Source organism: Sphaerodactylus townsendi, linkage group LG09 (genome assembly GCF_021028975.2).
Source record: "Sphaerodactylus townsendi isolate TG3544 linkage group LG09, MPM_Stown_v2.3, whole genome shotgun sequence".
In the NCBI taxonomy this organism is placed as follows: Eukaryota; Metazoa; Chordata; class Lepidosauria; order Squamata; family Sphaerodactylidae; genus Sphaerodactylus; species Sphaerodactylus townsendi.
Window position 1 is genome coordinate 94,726,913 of NC_059433.1, and position 17,094 is coordinate 94,744,006.

The 17,094-nt window shown below is 44.2% G+C and overlaps 1 protein-coding gene across 1 annotated transcript; it reads left to right on the forward strand.

The window, feature by feature from the left end:
• The first annotated feature begins 1,400 nt into the window (after positions 1-1,400).
• On the forward strand, positions 1,401-17,005 carry IL7 (interleukin 7). Its single transcript, XM_048507373.1, has 5 exons — positions 1,401-1,904; positions 9,341-9,471; positions 11,641-11,715; positions 14,655-14,765; positions 15,729-17,005. Exons 1-5 carry the CDS (start codon positions 1,895-1,897, stop codon positions 15,864-15,866), a joined length of 465 nt encoding a protein of 154 aa, XP_048363330.1. The 5' UTR covers positions 1,401-1,894; the 3' UTR covers positions 15,867-17,005.
• The last annotated feature ends 89 nt before the right edge of the window (positions 17,006-17,094 follow it).

Here is a 17,094-nt window from a genome sequence, read left to right on the forward strand (position 1 = left end):
AAAACACCATGGGGTCAGCTGACAATAGCAAAAAAGAAGTTATTGGTTCTGGTGGGTTTTCCAGGCTGTGTGGCCATGGTCTGGTGGATTTTGAGGAACAAGATCCACCAGACCACGGCCACACATCCCGGAAAACCCACCAGAACCAGAATCTGGCCGTGAAAGCCTTCGACAATACAAAGGAGGTATTGTTTGAATTAAACGTGTTCCCTTGAATCTAATGTTATTTTCAAGGAACTTCTATAATAAAGGGCTGAGTTTTACAACAGGCAATATTCCTTCATTTTTATGCCTTGGTTGCACTTCTCAAAATCATTTATAGATCAGAGCATTATTTATTTGGAGCAATTCATGAAAATAAACAGTCATTTAACAAGTTAGCCTATATGAGTTATATAACCCTAGAAGTGTGAACCATTTGTAGAAAATTCTGAAGATTAGTTATTCCTCAACAAATTCCAAGGAACCATGCAATCCTAAGCAATTCTGTTCAGAATACAGCTGAAGTCTACTCAGTGGCAGTGCCTTAGGCTTTCACTGCATATTATCCTCATCTTGTTACCAGAAATAAAACTCTTGTGCAATGTTGCTTGAGACAGCTATTACTTGTGGTTTGCCTATAAAACCACAAGACTTCTCCAACCAGCTTCTTAAGAATGTCATTGACGGAGAGTATGCACATTACAGCACAGAACAGTTTGAGGAAAGACAGGTTACAAAGCATCTCAGTGTGGCAGAGGTATAACTCTGGCATGATTGCTTGTCTTCTAGAACTTCAATTCTGAATCAACACAAACCTTCCACAATGCGGACCAAAATTGCCCAATAGTGCATGCTACTGTCCCTATTTTTATCATGGTCTAAAATATGCATTTTCATAAAACAAAACACTTTTACCATGTTGGTCCTCACATCACTCAGATTTATGGAGAAGATTATAACAGAAAGCCCCACCAAAGTACAGCCTTCTAAAGCTATCTGTGATCCAAGGAATATTTCCGACAAGGTGGCAACCCTGTCCCCTCCCATCCCAGTCAGATTCTGGATTATGGGAATCGCCCTCTCTGATCCCGGGTGACGTGCTTGATCTTGCACAAACCCACCAGCGCGAGTTCGCTGGTGTTTTTAGCAGTGACAGGCAGCCAAAGGCTGCGCCTGTCTGGGGGACGCAAGTGAAGCCAACTTTCTCAGCTTGCTCCGTCTGGAGCAAACTCCACCCTCGTCAATTGCGAGGAACGCCGCTTCCCCTGATCAGGGCATCCTCGGACGCCTGCCAGCTCCTGTGATGCGGAGCGAGGAGTGGAGGCCAGAGGAATCGCTCCTCCTCTTGCCATTCAGCCAGGACGGCAGCAAAAAAGCACGCCAGCAGCCCCGTCCGCGCCTCTCGCCCAGGCACTTCGAAGGAGCGGCTCCACAGTTGTTGTATGACCCACGAGAGGTGCAGAGCAAAGGGAAGAGTCGCCGGTGCCTGTTTCCAGGGGCACGAAGAGGAGCAGGTCAGCACCTCGAGAGGCACCGGTGCCCCTCGCGCCTCTTTTCCTCCACGAGTATGGGAAAGGCTCGACTCCGACCAAGCATGCCGCGCTCGTGCCAAGCCGACTAACTGCAGCTGTCGGCGCCCAGAGGAAAGCGAAAGTAATTTGGCCCGGACGGGAATCTCGGACGCACCGCAAAACCAAGTCAAGTCTGCTCCGGCTCCACCAGATTATGCCCGCGCCGAAAGTGCCTCGAAGACCGCTGAAGGCGTAGCTCACTTTGTCTCACACAACCCCCCACGCACAGAAAGGGCTCGTCGCCGTTGCTTTTGCAATCGCGACCAAGATTTTGTAACCGGGAAACATTATGAGTACGACTCTGGCACCACCATGAGTGGCCAAGTACCTCCTCGTGGACCATGTCCCATGGTAAGGCGCGTCTGCAAGAGTCTTGGCAACAAAGGCACGCGCGACTCTCCCAGCCCCCTCCGTCCGCACCTTATAGGCTCGCCAAGGAAGACGGTGAGGGCAGCGAGAAGACCCCCGACCTGTCCGCCTGACTCCTTCCCCGCCCATGCAACCATTTGCCTTCCGGCACGCGCCTTCCTCACCGCCCGTGCAGCCGGCTCTGCAGCGTCCTCGCGGCCCCGCATGCAATGCGAATGAGCCGCGCCGCTCTGCGCCTTTTTATCCTTTTAGCCCGCGGCGGGAATTTCCCAGCCTTTTCAGAACGAAAGTAGAAGCGGCTTATTCCCAGCAGCTCCGTGAAGGGATAACCGGAATGCCTTGGAGGCAGCTGCCAGGGAAAGGGCAGGAAGTTTGCAGCGGGCGGGGGCAGGTGGAAACATCGAGTCCGTGTTTATGATTATCGCATGCTTCTCTCTAACTCCCTTCCCCGTTCCTAACGTATAACCCCTGCAGCCAATTCCCCCCGTTTTCAGCTTTGGAAAGCCGGTGTTGATACGCCAGAGCCAGCTGAGAACTGCTCGTAGCAGTGTAGCGGGCTCCCTTCCAGCTGCCGAAGCGTGGGTCGTCTCCCTTGCCAAAGCTGGCTTCTAGCAGGTGCGTTCCCTGCTTGTAATTGGACGGAGCCTTTTCCCGTAACCTCTTTAGGGAGGGAGGATCCAAGAATAACTGGGGAAGCCAAAACTAGGGAAAACTTGGAATACACAAATTCATTTGAAACCCTTCTAAACCTTCTAGGTGAGTTTTTCTTTTTTTAAAAAAATGCTTAACAATGCTGCTGTTTTTATAGCCTGCATGGGAAAACTGAAAGTAAACTGCTGTGGTTTCTGTGACGTGTGTGAACATGCAAATATATCTTATCACACAGCTAAACTAGATGTATTTGGGCTGAAGTCCAGATTCAAGAGTCAAGACTTGCCTGCAGTAAGCGCTTTTAGCAACTCTTGAGAACATTTTCCTGGGAGAATACCTCTTTGGGGGGGGGGGCTTATTACTGAGTAGACCTACATTTAGGATTGCTGTCCTTTTCTGCATACCTATTCTGCATGCCACAATTGACACTCCCTTTGAGAATTCCTCCCCCCCCCCCCCGCACTTCACAGGCTACAGCTACAGTATTGCTGTTGGTACTTCCTCTTAATGAACTTCAAATCCACAGCAAAGGGTGAAAAGGATGATACAGTTCCTATTAATAGTTCTGGTCTTGTTAGGGTTTTTCCCCACTTCAAAAGTGAAAGTGGAGGGGACCCCTGCTCCGTGTTCGGCGCGGTTTCAAAAAGATGTATTTCCGACCAGGATCCCACGCGCTGAGGGGTGGGAGGAGCGGCAGAATCGGGGTGACTGCGTTGTCGCTGCTGGTGTAGTGGGGAGTGCTGCAGGACCTTGGGGTATTTTCCGTGAGGAGTGCGCATCTAATGGTGGGTGGGGAATCGACCTCATTGCCAGGGTATCCAGCAGTCCCTTACCTTTACTGAAGACTGCTTCAGTTTCATTTGGGCCAGGGATGAATGAGACAGATAAGTCTGCTAAGCGGCAGCAGTTACTACTAGTTCTCACTAAGGCATGGGTTGCATCACAAGTGAAAGACAGCAGGCAGTTGAAGGTTAAGAAAGAAAAGAGTATTGCAAAAGTGTTCCTGTTCAGTATTCCGTAAAAAAAAAAATCTTATGACCTCCTCCTCCTCTTGCTTGATTGCACGTGTGTCAAAGCCATTCTTTGCATACTGCTGTTTCTCCCTGGAAAGCAATTCTATAAAGCGTGTTCTTTCCCTACCGAGTGCCCATAACTTTAATATTCCTGTTTCCTTTTTTTCTGGCTGAATATTGCCAACAGTAATCATAAGTAAGAAAAGGAATGTTTCCCTGTTCCTATCCCAATTTAACTGATGAAGTGGTGGCTTGTGGGAGTTTTATTCCATGAAAGGGCTGCCTCATTGCAAAAACTTCTCTTTAAAGCTGGCTATATGCAATAAAGTGCACATTCAGCAAAATGAAAAAAGTAAGGACTTGATGACCAGGTTCTGTGGCGTTTGTTTCCCCTTTGCATAGAGTTTAGTGAGTGTACCTACTGTGCAATAGAGACACGTGGCCTTAGAAAGAACTTTAAAAATTAAAAATAGGGTTTTTAAAAAATATGGCATACAAATCGTGTGTGTATGAAGAGGGATCGTATCCCTTGTTTGTTGTGATGATATCATGGGGGTGCCTTTGACAGTTGCATGACTGCTTTGTTTTTGGAAATCTTCATAGCAACAGTAGTACTAGCAGGGAGAAGAACTACATGGGCAGTGCAATCCGGGGGGGTGGGGGGAAGCGGTGCATCTGAGCTGTCTCTCAAGTGGTTAGGTGTGCTGCAATCTGCCTTGGAGTGGTACAAAAAAAGGCAACAGAGGAGGAAAGGGAGTACGACGCAGGAGTGCTGGTTGGGGCCAAGACAGGAGGCATGACAGGCCATCCTACAGCCAGCAGGCAGCGAAGGATTAGAGAGGAGTGAGATGCGGATGGCAGCCCAGTGGCAGGGTAAGGGTGGGAACAGTCAAAAGAACAGGAAGGGGAAAGGAATTCTGCCAAAGTGCCTTTGAAGGGGGCCAATAGAGGAGGAGCCATGGAAACCCCCCTGGAAAAGTTGACCCAGGTAAAACTCCAGGGACCAGCATCAGTTCTGGGAGGGCAAAGGGGGACAGTGGTGACCCCACTGTCCTGAAGGATGACCATGCAACCTTTCTGGACTGGTCCAGGGGGCGTGGGTGTTAGGGAGGTGAGGCCAGGTACTACAGGGGCCCGCAGAGAGGGGGACAGGTTGTCCAGTACCCCTTCCATCCAATCCTGCCCTTTGCTTGCCATGTCAGACAAAGCCTCAGGGCAGTGGAATAGCGCCAAGGGGACTGTGGGGGGGGAGTGCACAATGCACCGGGCGTGCGCCCCTACAGGGGAATGATGGGACAGGACGTTCCGGGGCAGACGACAGCTTGGAGGGGCGCACGCGTGCACTGGGCGCAGTTCTCTCTTGCTCCGTCTCATCCTCAACATGTGTGGTGCTCTTGAGATGGTGGCAAACAGACTCTCCATCCATTGATCTGTTGGAGAGGCATCCTCTAGCCACATCAGGCACTCCTGCCTGATGGACACCCACATGGACAATGTCACTGGGTGTATGGACTTGGCTGGGCAGGGCCCCCATGCCAGAGAGCTTGGAATGGGGATATTATCACCATCTGTGGAGCTGGGGGCTGGCTGGATGTGATTGGGGGTTTTGAGGAGTACTGAAGGACACATGCCCCCCAGCAACTACAAAGGCAGAAGCTGTGTTGGCATCTGATGATGTGGAATTAGCCTGCAGGGATGGCTTTGTTCCTTTAGTGGCACCTGGCAACCCAATAATGCTGAGCAACCACAGAACCATGGTCAGAAAGGTTGAGAGTCTCCAAGTGCTCAGTGACAGCTGGGTCAAACAACAGGGAGGGCCAATGGCGGATGTTCCTTGGCAACACTGAGGCCCCATCACCCCTCCCCAATATCTTCAGTGGAGCCTGGTGCCAGAAAACTGGAACAACTGGGGTCCTCAATGGCTGACAATTACTATTGTGGTCAGTCTCAGGGGGAGATGGGAGTGATGACAGCATGTCTGGAGTGGGGCCTTCACAAAAACAGTCAGTGCATGGGAAGGGAGGAGGGTTCAATCCAGCAGTCAGACCCCTAGCAAGGACAACTGGACAGAGAGGCTGGAGATGTCTTGTAGCCACCAACATTCTCCTGAGAGGAGGGGAGTGTCAGGGAGTCCTCTCCATTGGGGCACCTACATTAGAGAGAAGGGCCCAACGATCAGTTTGGAGACAGGGGTCCAACCAATGGGATTGGATGCGAGATGGGGAACTCGCTAGTTAGGACCTTGATATCACAATCAGCCATCACTGCAACGGGGATCACAGCTCAAATGACAGTATAGGGTCTGGGAAGGCCATACCAGAGGGCTTTTTGATATGAAGCCCTCAACCATCAGAGCCTGCACTCTCTTACTGGCCCAGCAGAAGGAGTTCTTGAAATGCTTCAAGCAAGATGCTATTGTCCATTGAGTCTGTCTGAGCAACAAGACACATCCAGTGGCCATTCCCCAGAAGTCCCAGTGAAAGGCTGTGGTGGTAACCTGTCTGTCTGAGGTAAAAGTAAAACTCACATTGTCCACAACAAGACAGAACAGGAGCGCCAGTTGGGCAGGTGTTGAATTTTGATGTTTGGCAGTGCAGCTGCCGCCATCGTTGTGGCAGGAAGGGAACGTGGGGACTGGTGGGAACCCTATTGACCACTGTCATGGCTGTGCCATGGCACTCCCATTCTGCTCCCCTGTGCTGACATATGTGCCCCTGCACCAGTGTTAGTGCTGCTTGTGCCTCTGCAAGTAGCATTTGTGCCTGCTCCAGGGTCACACTTACATAGCACTCTCCTTCCTCCCCATCCCCGGGATTGCGCTGTTAACTAGCAATATCCAGTTGTTGTTTACACACTGGCTCCCATCCATGAAAGCATCATCTGGAGAAAATATTCCTGTATTTCTTAATGATGGACTCTGTTGATTTTCCGAATAAAAGCTTCAAAGCGTTGCTCAATGAAGCCATGAACTCCAAGCCCCCAGCTACATCAAAGATTTTCCTTGAAACTGAAAGAAAAGAGTTTTATTATGCCTCTGGCTTAACGGGAAAAGCTTCGGGAATACCACAACTTGTAAACCAAATGAACAAGACATCATATGAACATTTCTGTTCAATCAACTTGCTGCTTTCCATATTGAGGACAGTCCTCATGTGGAAGTAGTTTCTGTAAACAAATACATGAAGCAGTGGCGTTCCTGCATAGGGACAGGGGGTACCCTATGTCCCCGGGTGCCCCCCATTTGGTCACGTGTGGGGGACGCCAACATTTCAGGGTCATTTGTGTGTTTTTATATTTTTAAGTGTTTTTTCACGTTCCGGCCTTTTTTAAGGCTAGCAGCACCAAATTTTCAGGGTACCATCCAGAGACTGTCCTGATGATACCACCCAAATTTGGTGATGTTTGGTTCAGGGGCAGCAAAGTTATGGACCCCCAAAGGGGGCACCCCCATCCCCATTGTTTTCAGTGGGAGCTAACCTGAATCTCCAACCCTCAAAAGTGATGCTGTTTCAGGGTGGGGGAGAATCCACCCACAAACAGCATCACTTTCAATTTTGTTTTAACCGGGGACCCCATATTCTCCCTTTAAGGTATATTTAAAAGAAGAATCTGAGCTCCCTAGTTTAAACACCATTGAAAGTGATGCTGTTTGGGGGTGGATTCCACTGGAGGTGTTTTGTGAGAGATGATGCTGACATTTGTTTGGTAAATGTTTTGCTGGGGGTGATTTGTGAGAGATTTACATGCTTAATACCCACTTCCACTGGCTTGGAGTTTATTTCTCAGGCTAACAACCTACCTCATAGGGTTGGTGTGAGGACAAAATTAGGAAAGAGAGTTGGTGGGGAGAGAGACATGTATGTTTTGCTGGAAGTGAGAGGTGTTTTGTGAGCTGGTGCAAAAAATCACTGTTTGGTCATGGTGGGGGGTGGCCCATATCGGCTTAAACTAAGGTTTTGTCCCCGGGTGCCAGTTTGCCTAGGTACGCCCCTGACATGAAGTGACATGAGATAGTGAGTTGAACAGTACATCCTTTGAAGAATGTCCAGGGATCCACCAGACCACGGCCACATAGCCCGGAAAACCCACCACAACCAATGTTCAGGTAGTTCACACTGCCTACCAGGCATCAAGGACATAAATAAGGGGGGAGGTTGCTGGGTTTAAATCCCACCCACATTACATGTCTGAAGCGCCGCCCCATTTGTGCTTTTTTTGTATTTTTAGTGGTTTTTTCAGTTTTTGGCCTGCAGGAGGCGCAGTTTTTAGGCTAGCTGGCAGCACCAAAATTTCAGGGAGTTTTTTGAGAGACTCCTGGTGATACCGGTACCACCAAACCTGGGAGTTATCATCAGGAGAGTCTCCTAAAGATACCCAGAAAGTTTGGTGCTGCTAGCTTAACAATTGCACCCCTGACAGCAGGGTCCCCCCCAAAATTCCCCCAGATTCTCCTTTTAAATCCACCCCCTTCGGCATGGATTTAAAGGGAGAATCTGAGGTCCCCAGTTTAAACATTGAAAGTGATGCTGTTTCAGGGTGGGGGACAATCCACCCCGAAACAGCATCACTTTCAATGTTGTTTTAACTTTTTTTAAGCCTTTAATGGCATACAGAACATACAATATAAATACAGTTAAAATTACTAGATAAAACTTCACACTGGATCATAAGTTCAGTTCGCAAACCTCAGCCAGAAACTTTGCTGTTGTTTTAACTGAGGACCCCAGATTCTCCCTTTAAGGTGGATTTAAAAAGGAGAATCTGGGCTCCCTAGTTTAAATACTATTGAAAGTGATGCTGTTTGGGGGTGGATTCCAGCATCACAGCGGCTGCCCATGGGGTGGGGGGCAAAACTCAGATTTTGCACTGGGCTCCATTTTCCCTAGCTACGCCTCTGCCTGTAGGGGAGGGCAGAAGGAACTGCTGGCTGCCAGCTGGGAGCCCAGCCAGTGGGGGAGGTCGGGGCAGGTAAGTCTGCCGTCCCTGGCCTCGGACAGCTGCTTTTATAAGTTTGGAGAGGTGTGGCCCTGGGCGGGTGAGAGAATGGCCCATCTCCCGAACCCACCCCATAAAAAATCTATGTCACTGCTAGGCATATAGTGATTTTAACACCATCACACTAAAAAACTGCACTGGGCTAGAAATGTGAAATTTCTGGAAATTTTGGAAAAAACATACTTTCCTGTCAAACCCAAACTTAAAAAAGTTTTAACAACATTAAATGCATCGTTTATAATTTGGTTAGCATATCAAAATATATTTGGCATATTTATAACATTTTAAGGTATATATTGTTTAGCACAAGCAATGTTGTAAGTGTAATCAATATCTGAGAGAGATGGAAACTGTCAAGAATGTCAAGAAATCTCATCTTTTTGAGTCTTAATTTTAGGTAGTGGGAAGGGGAACAAAAGGGAAGTGGCATCCATCATATATGTGGTTGACACGGATGTTATTAGCCCATCTTCCTTCATAATTTTCACTTCCTGCCAATTATTGCATTATCTTTTTGACTTATGGAAAGTTCAGATTCCATCTGAGCCTGGAGCTTGTTTCATAAACAGTTTTATTGTCTGCTGGGATTGCTTAGGTATAACTGAACTTTAAACCCATCAGTGTTTCTGACTAGATCCAAGTAACCTTGCTGATCACTGTGTCCAATAAACATCAACTAAATATATTGGTTATGTTACTATGACTGTCCAAGCATATGGTATCTAAACTGAATTAACTGAATGTAAATTTGTAATCTAGTTTTTTTAAGGTATGTCTTTGGGATTCAACCGCTCTTCCTAGTTCTGATGCCAGATGTGACCTCTGCTTGTGAGAAAACAAATATAAAGAATAATTATCTGTTTGTTCTACGCCATCACCTTGAAAAACTGGTAGGTTGACTGTTTTAATTTAAAAAAATATTTAAAGGGTGGTTTGTATGAGAAAATGAGCATTCTGAGCCTAAGCTGTGATGGTAGAAGCACGTCAGATTTCATCATGAAAATAAGGTGCAATATGTGTGATGCTAAGTCTATTTTATTTATAATATTTTATTTATAATATTTATAGATGTACCTTTCTTGCTTGGACTTAAGAGAGTGAGTCAATACAGTTAACAGGATGGCACATTCAATAAACAGTGTAATAGAATCCGAGTTGTAATACCATAATTTCTACATTAAAACAATCATAAAAACACAACCCAAATATAAATCTTAAAATTCAAATTAACTAAAACTAAAATGGTACCCTACAAATGATTCCCTTGTCATGCCAGATTGTGCCAGATGGGGAGCAGCAAAGAAAGGAAAGGAGAGCCAAGAGAATGAAAGCCAGCTGCTGTAAAACCATCACTGCCCCCAACCATAGGTGTGGCAAAACATCTCTGTCATACAGGGCCTGCAGAACTCCAGGTTCTTGCAAGGCCTGGGCCTCGTTTAACAGAGAGTTCCACCAAGGGCCACAGCCAAAAAATCCCTGGCCCTGATCGAGAACAGCCAGATATTTCTTGGGCCAGAGACCACAAGGAAGTTATCAGCTGAGAGGTGTAGTGGGAGAGACAGTCCCATAGGTATGACAGTCAGTACCAAAACATTGAACCTGATTCAGTACTAAATCTGGAACCATTGCAGCTGGCAGAGCACTGGTTGTAAATGCATTCTCCAAGGGCTTTACATTAAAGATTGAAGAGAATGTGGGATAGGATTGCACTCTGTGGGACCACAAAGGATTAGCCTCACACTGATGATAATTGATCTCCAATGGCAATTCTTTGGGTCCAGTCTGTGAAGAATGATTTAAACCAATTCAACACACAACCCCTGATACCCAATTCTGCCTCAGCAAGTTGACATAGTCCATTGCATCAAAGGCAGCAAATAAACTCAGTAGGAGCAACAAGGAGGTCTGACCTTAGCCTACATTTAGATGGAGGTCATCAACTAAAAGAGCTCTCCATTCCATAACTCCCTCTGAAACCAGGTTGGAAGGGGCCTAGAGCAGATGAGTTATCCAAGAAGACATTTGGTCTACAGCTCTCTCAATCACTTTGCCTAGGCAGGGCAGATTAGGCACAGGGCAATAATAGGCTACATTGTTATTTCTGTTGGGATTTTTTAAAGTGGAAAGTGCCATCAAGTCACAGCTGACTTTTGACAACCCCATAGGGTTTCCAAGGCAAGAGAGCTTTGTGTTGTAGCCACATTGACTCTAGTTTTGAGTAGGTAGTGGTCAGACCATGGTTCAGTGCGAATCTCAGCCCTGAAATCAGACCTGCCCTCAAAGATTTGATCCAGTGTTTATTTCAGTTGAACATTTTATTTTAAAGTCTATATTTTTGAACATTTTAGAGACTGAGCAAGTGTTTTTAGCTATAATTTGGGCTGCCTGGAGGCCTCTACACATCCATTTTTTTATTTAATGGAATTAGCTGGCCTTCCAGTGGTGCTGACAGCACACAAATGAAATTTAATTACAAAACTTATTTTTTTACTGTGAGAACTCTAATTCGTATTTGTATTATATGTTTTGACCAGTGGTGTACTGCTATTGGGGACATGGGGTATCCCATGGGGTATCCCATGTCCCTGGGCGCATGCCGTTTCGTCAAGTGGGGTGGAGCCGGGTGCCAGCCAAGGATCTGATGGTAGTAGAGCAAGTGGAGTATATAAGTGGAGTATGTGTGTGTGTGTAGACACACACACACACACAAACACACACACTCCACTTACTTTACTACCATCAGATCCTCTGAAGATGCCAGCCGCAGATGCAGGCGAAACGTCAGGAGAGAATGCTGCTAGAACACGGCCATACAGCCCGGAAACTACACAGCACCACAGATGCTATATTTTCACTCCTGGCTGTAAAACTATGCCTATCCAGCGAAATAGGGTTTTCCCCACACTTGGATGTTGATGCATTCCTAGTAAATCTTCCTAAATGTCATGACAGTATGGACACACCAAGTCATTGACTGTTCATACATTAATGTATGTATTACAGAATATAGAAACATTTGAACTTAATGGTATTGTTCCTTACACTGTAATTTATTATAGGTAAATGTATCTGAACAACTTGATGGTGAATGTAGACAGAATAACACTGAAGAATTAAACTGCACTTCTCTCAAGGTAATAGGTTTATTCTGTTTTGCATGTGTGTTTTTGTGGAGAGAACAGTACCTGGTGGGATGTCATAACAGTGGGATATGGTCTTTGTCCATTTTTCCCCCTTTGCTATGTCTTTTCTCAGCCCAGAACAACTAGACATTGGGCCTAAGAAATCGGTTTGGAAGTGGGATATAGGAAGAATTGGGATGGAAAATGTTGCCTGTACATGAAGGTGAAGCTGAGTATGTGAAACTGAGTCAGTCTCACATGTGTGAATATTTGCATGAGCTATATATGGATTGCCAGTAGTAGCTTCTGAGCCAGATATGTCAATTAGAGCAACTTTAACTAGATGAAAATGACCATAGCAAATTTTCATACAGTTGCAATGAAAAATTTCCCACTACTAAAGTTGTTTTCAAAAGCCGTGTGAGATGGAGCTATCTAGCATGTTAACACCTCTGAATTTCTTGTGCAAATGCCCCAGAAATAGTTGCGGAGTGCCAAGGGGGCAGGGGGGCATGTGATGCACTGGGCACTTGCCGGTGCGGGGACAAGGCACATGTGTTCTGGGGCGTGGCAGGGGCGCACGCATGTCCCGGGCGACGTTACCCCTCACTCCCCCGCCCAGAAACCTACGTTTTCTAGCTTTGCTACAGTATTTATTACTAACTGTTTTATGAGAAAATATGTCTGGATTCCACAACATTCTCTTTAAAATGGAGTAGCCCGTAAACACACAGAAATGCATATTATGATATTGTGCATAGACATGTGATATGAAAAAAATGAATATTTGTTTGTTTTACTTATTCTTACAGTCTGTATGTATGAAGTTCACATTTATTCTACACACTGACACCATACAGTTATTAAAGGTGTTCTGTATGGCTACAATAAAGATGCCAGCTCCTGCTCACCGTATTACAAATGTTATAGTTCTCTGTGAACAATCAGGGCTAAAGAACAGACTCCTGTCCATCCCTCACCAATTTTCTGGATTGACTGCGGGAGAGGCCCTGCATTTTTCTGGTGTCAGCATCACCGGCATCTATAGATTATCTGTGGTATCAGTCTAAATTATGTTGCAACTTGGAGGTTCTAATTTAAATGGAAATGTATGCTAGTATCTACTCTTAATAATGGAAGAAGACTTCTGTAAAAGGAAGGAAAGAGCAGTGCTTCTGCCTTCCCTTTTTATAAAAAGGTTATGGTACAGGGTAGTAATGGGGAGTCCTTGGCCTGCTCAATAGAGACTCACAAAAAATGCCAGATATGGGAAGATGGTTGTCATGTTCACCTGGGCAAGTTCAGTGGAAGTGTCAATCTGGTTGTCAAATCTGACAAGGTGTTTCTTTGTATTTACTTTCCAGATGTTTGATTTCATAGATCTAGTAACAATGTAGAGTATTGAACAGAACATTGGGAACCTGAGTTCAAATCACCAGTCAACCACAGGGTGATTTCAGCAGTCACTCTCTCTCAGCCAAGCCTACCTCATAGGGTTATTATGAAAAAAAAAGAAGGGGCAGGGAGAGCCATGTATACTGCTATAAGTTTCTTTAGGGAAGGAGGGGATAAGACTGTAGATCGATTGTTGCCATAGAGGGCTCTTCTGTGCAAACTGAGGGGTGATTTTAGGAATCTCACAGTGACATGAAGGTGATTTCTGTTCCTTGCTTAATAGGCACGTGTCAGTTATGAATCACATTTCAGACTGAATATTCACTAGGGAATTTCTGATGCAAAAGAGGGCTTTGGGTGCATGGGCGGAGCCAGGTTGTAAATGTAAGGGCACATAAACAAAATGTAAGAGCACATAAACAAAGGCTTTATGACCCAGGGACAGAGCGAGGGGGAACTGCGCCCCTGCTGCAGCGCCACCTGCCTCGAAACGCCCCCACCCAGGCGTGTGCCAGGGTGTCATGCCCCCCCCCCCGTCCCATGGGCACTACGCCACTGTGCATACGAAATAAGCAGCATGGGCCAGAGCCTGAACAGGAAAATCCAGGCCCCTGAAAGTACGGGGGGAAGGAATTTTGAAAAAGTGCCACATTAAAAAATGTTCTCAAGGGGAGCAACTGCACCCCCATTAGCTATACTACTGTTTAGGGGCAAAATACTCACCAAATTTCTCCAAATATTGGTAAATGCAGCATGACTTTGGCTAAATGTAAGAGCTGCAAAGAGACTGTTAGAACCCCACTACCCACAAAATGATAGTGTTACTACTGCCAAGATAATTGTGACAGAAGCAACTTTTAATTCTGTTTTTAAACCTCCAAAATGGGTACACAGTTCACAGTGTGTAAGCGGGGTTTTTTTTGGGGGGGGGGAGCAGAGTAAAATGTGTCCCTCGAATTCAGCTCAGGATAAAATGTGTATGTATATTATACCTATTCATAACATATTGTGGTTTGTGTGAAGAGATGTGATACTAAAAGCAGTTATTTGAAGGTGTATTTCTTAGTCCGATCTATACTCAGTTTATTTTTATGTTATAAACTGAGCAAGGCTTCTCACAATTATTAGGAAACTGCTAGTTATATAATGTTTAAACATATTATGCTCAAGTAGCCTAGATCAGTGGGAAAAGCCTCAGAACCACGATGCCAGGACTAAGTTTGCATATCCACATCTGCGTAGATGAGGAAGTCTACTTTATCATTTAAATTTTTATACTAGTGAAGTTGTTGAAGGCATAGGCCACGAAACTGGAAAGATTTGCAATAGTTCAGATTTCCAGTGTTTCAAATTAGAAAGTGAAATACAGTGGACTGGGGATCATAGTTCAGGTTAGTAGTTCCTGTCTCTTTTCCCACAAATATTGAATTCTCAAAAGTAGATAGAGAAATGATAACTAAACACCTTTTGTTGCCTTTATGGTGACCATTCTGAAGAATTAGTCTGTAAGATTATCACTGTATAAATTCTAACTGCACTCCAATGTTTCTTCACAGAAAATATACCGTATGGCATGCCCGCTCAATAGACTATCCAACTGTGTCAACAGTACTGATTTAAAGAACAGCATGAACAGTGTTTATGACCAAACACTTGGCTTGATAAAGGTATTGTACAACTGCACTTCATCTCAGTTTTTTAAAAAATGGGGTATACCTTATAATATCCCAAATAGGTCTGGTCTGTACAGCAACAAATATGTACATGAAGGGCAAACCATAAGTTTCCTAATGTTTAGCCATGGGACTCTATTTTAATGGAAAACCAGTTATTACTTTTATAGCATATTTTAGCTAGGTCATCAATTTTGTCTTATTTTTGCAAGAACCATGGAAAATATATACTGAAAATTAATGCTAGAGCTTTGTGACTTGTTAGAACCTAGAACTCTTACATTTTAAAATATTATTTCCTTTACTTCCTAGTTAGTTTCCATGTAATACCATATTTTAAAATCCACTGAAATATTATATTTCCGTGGTGGCGAACCTTTGGCACTCCAGATGTTATGGACTACAATTCCCATCAGCCCGCCAGCATGGCCAATTAATAACAATTCCCATCAGCCCGCCAGCATGGCCAATTAATAACACAAAGTTATTAAAAATAACTGTCTTGCCTTCATTTGTTCCTATCACCCCCACATCACCACTTTGTATTTGTATATATCTAGTACAGTGTGTCTGTTTATATATTATGTGAAATTTAAACAGTAGTTAGCACAGTGTCTGAACATAGGATACTCCACTAACTTATGGTTAATTGAAACCTTGGTCTCACATCCTGACTTTCTCTGCAGTGCTGCCCTTACCTGAGTTCAGGTCAGGATACCAGACAACTCTGCAGTGGAGCAAAGGCAATGAAGCCACATTTCTCAAGACATGCCATTATTTAAATGACATTTCTTGAAATGAGGATTCAGTTGTCAGATTAATAATTATCAGTAAATCATGGTTTCACATTGTCTGAACCCTGCAAGTGTCTAGTATGGCCCTGACACTGTTAACTGAATTACACATTCTATGAACCATTCACTGTTTAAAAACCAACTTTATTTTGTTTTAATATAGCCATGCCTCACGGACAAACAAAAAAAATGTCATCAAGGGACAGACGCTTGCCAAAGATCAAATTCTGCAGTCTTATGTCGTATAAAGAAAAGCATATCCAAGTATAAGTTATGCTGGATGCAGTTTTTAAAATCTTAAATGCAATGTTATGAATTATAAAAATGTTTTCCATGGACTGTTTTTCTAATAACTTTGCACTGTTGGTACCTCTTTTCTATGCTCACTCAAGTATTCTTTGCCAAAGTCCTCACACGACACTGGTTCACAGTGGCTCATTCCGCACATGCAGAATAATGCACTTTCAAACTGCTTTCAGTGCTCTTTGAAGCTGTGCGGAATAGCAAAATCCACTTGCAAACAGTTGTGAAAGTGGCTTGAAAACACATTATTTTGCGTGTGCAGAAGGGGCCAGTGTTTCTGGAGATAAGAATCCCTCAGTGTTTTGAGGAAACTCTCAACACTAACAGAAGCAAACAAATGCTACTGATAACTATTCATTCTTTGTTTCCCTAAGAGTTTTATTTCCATTTTGATACATTTATATATATTACATATTTTTAATTCAAAGAACAGCCAAGCACTTTAAAAAATGCAAAGAAAGGAACTTGCCAAGTCCGTGTGGCTTATGTCATGGTTGCAGAGATTTTTTTTCTAATGATGGGTGTAATTGCTTTTATAGCTAATGCATAAGACAGGCTAGAAGAGGGAAAATGTTTATTTATAAAACAAGGTTGGATTATCTAGTTTAAGGAATGTTATAATGGAGGCAGCTGAGGTTATGTGTAGTAAGAACTGTGTATGAAAGTCAAGAAAGTTCTTCCAGGGATGCTTAAGGGTTGCTCAAATTTAGGGTTGACTTCTCTGAAGCAATTCATTTAATACAATAACTTAACATTAAGAATTTTTTATAAAATAATATATTTGTACTTTATAGCTATGAAGTTTGTATTTAACAAGTACTGTTATCACTGTAACTCGATTTTTTACACAATTCTTATTCCTTTAATGTTAATACATCCATAATTATGTATTCTACACAATGTTTTTAGAAGCATTTTAGTTCTACTGTATTAGAATATTTGCATCTGAAAAAAAGTGGGGAAGGAAAATAATACCAATTCTATGAAGGTGTTATACCGTCTTATTTCCAGAGTTTAAGGAAAGTCAGTGTCCATTTATCATGTTAAGAAAATACTATTAACATTTACAGTTCTAACTATTGTATTAGTGTCATAAGGATTCAGCACTAGTTTGCTGGTACTTATCTAATCCTAACTGTACCAAGGCATTCAGCAGATGTGAGAACCAATTATATAATTATGGCAACATCCTGGAACATAAACTGAAGGGCCCAATCACATACCAC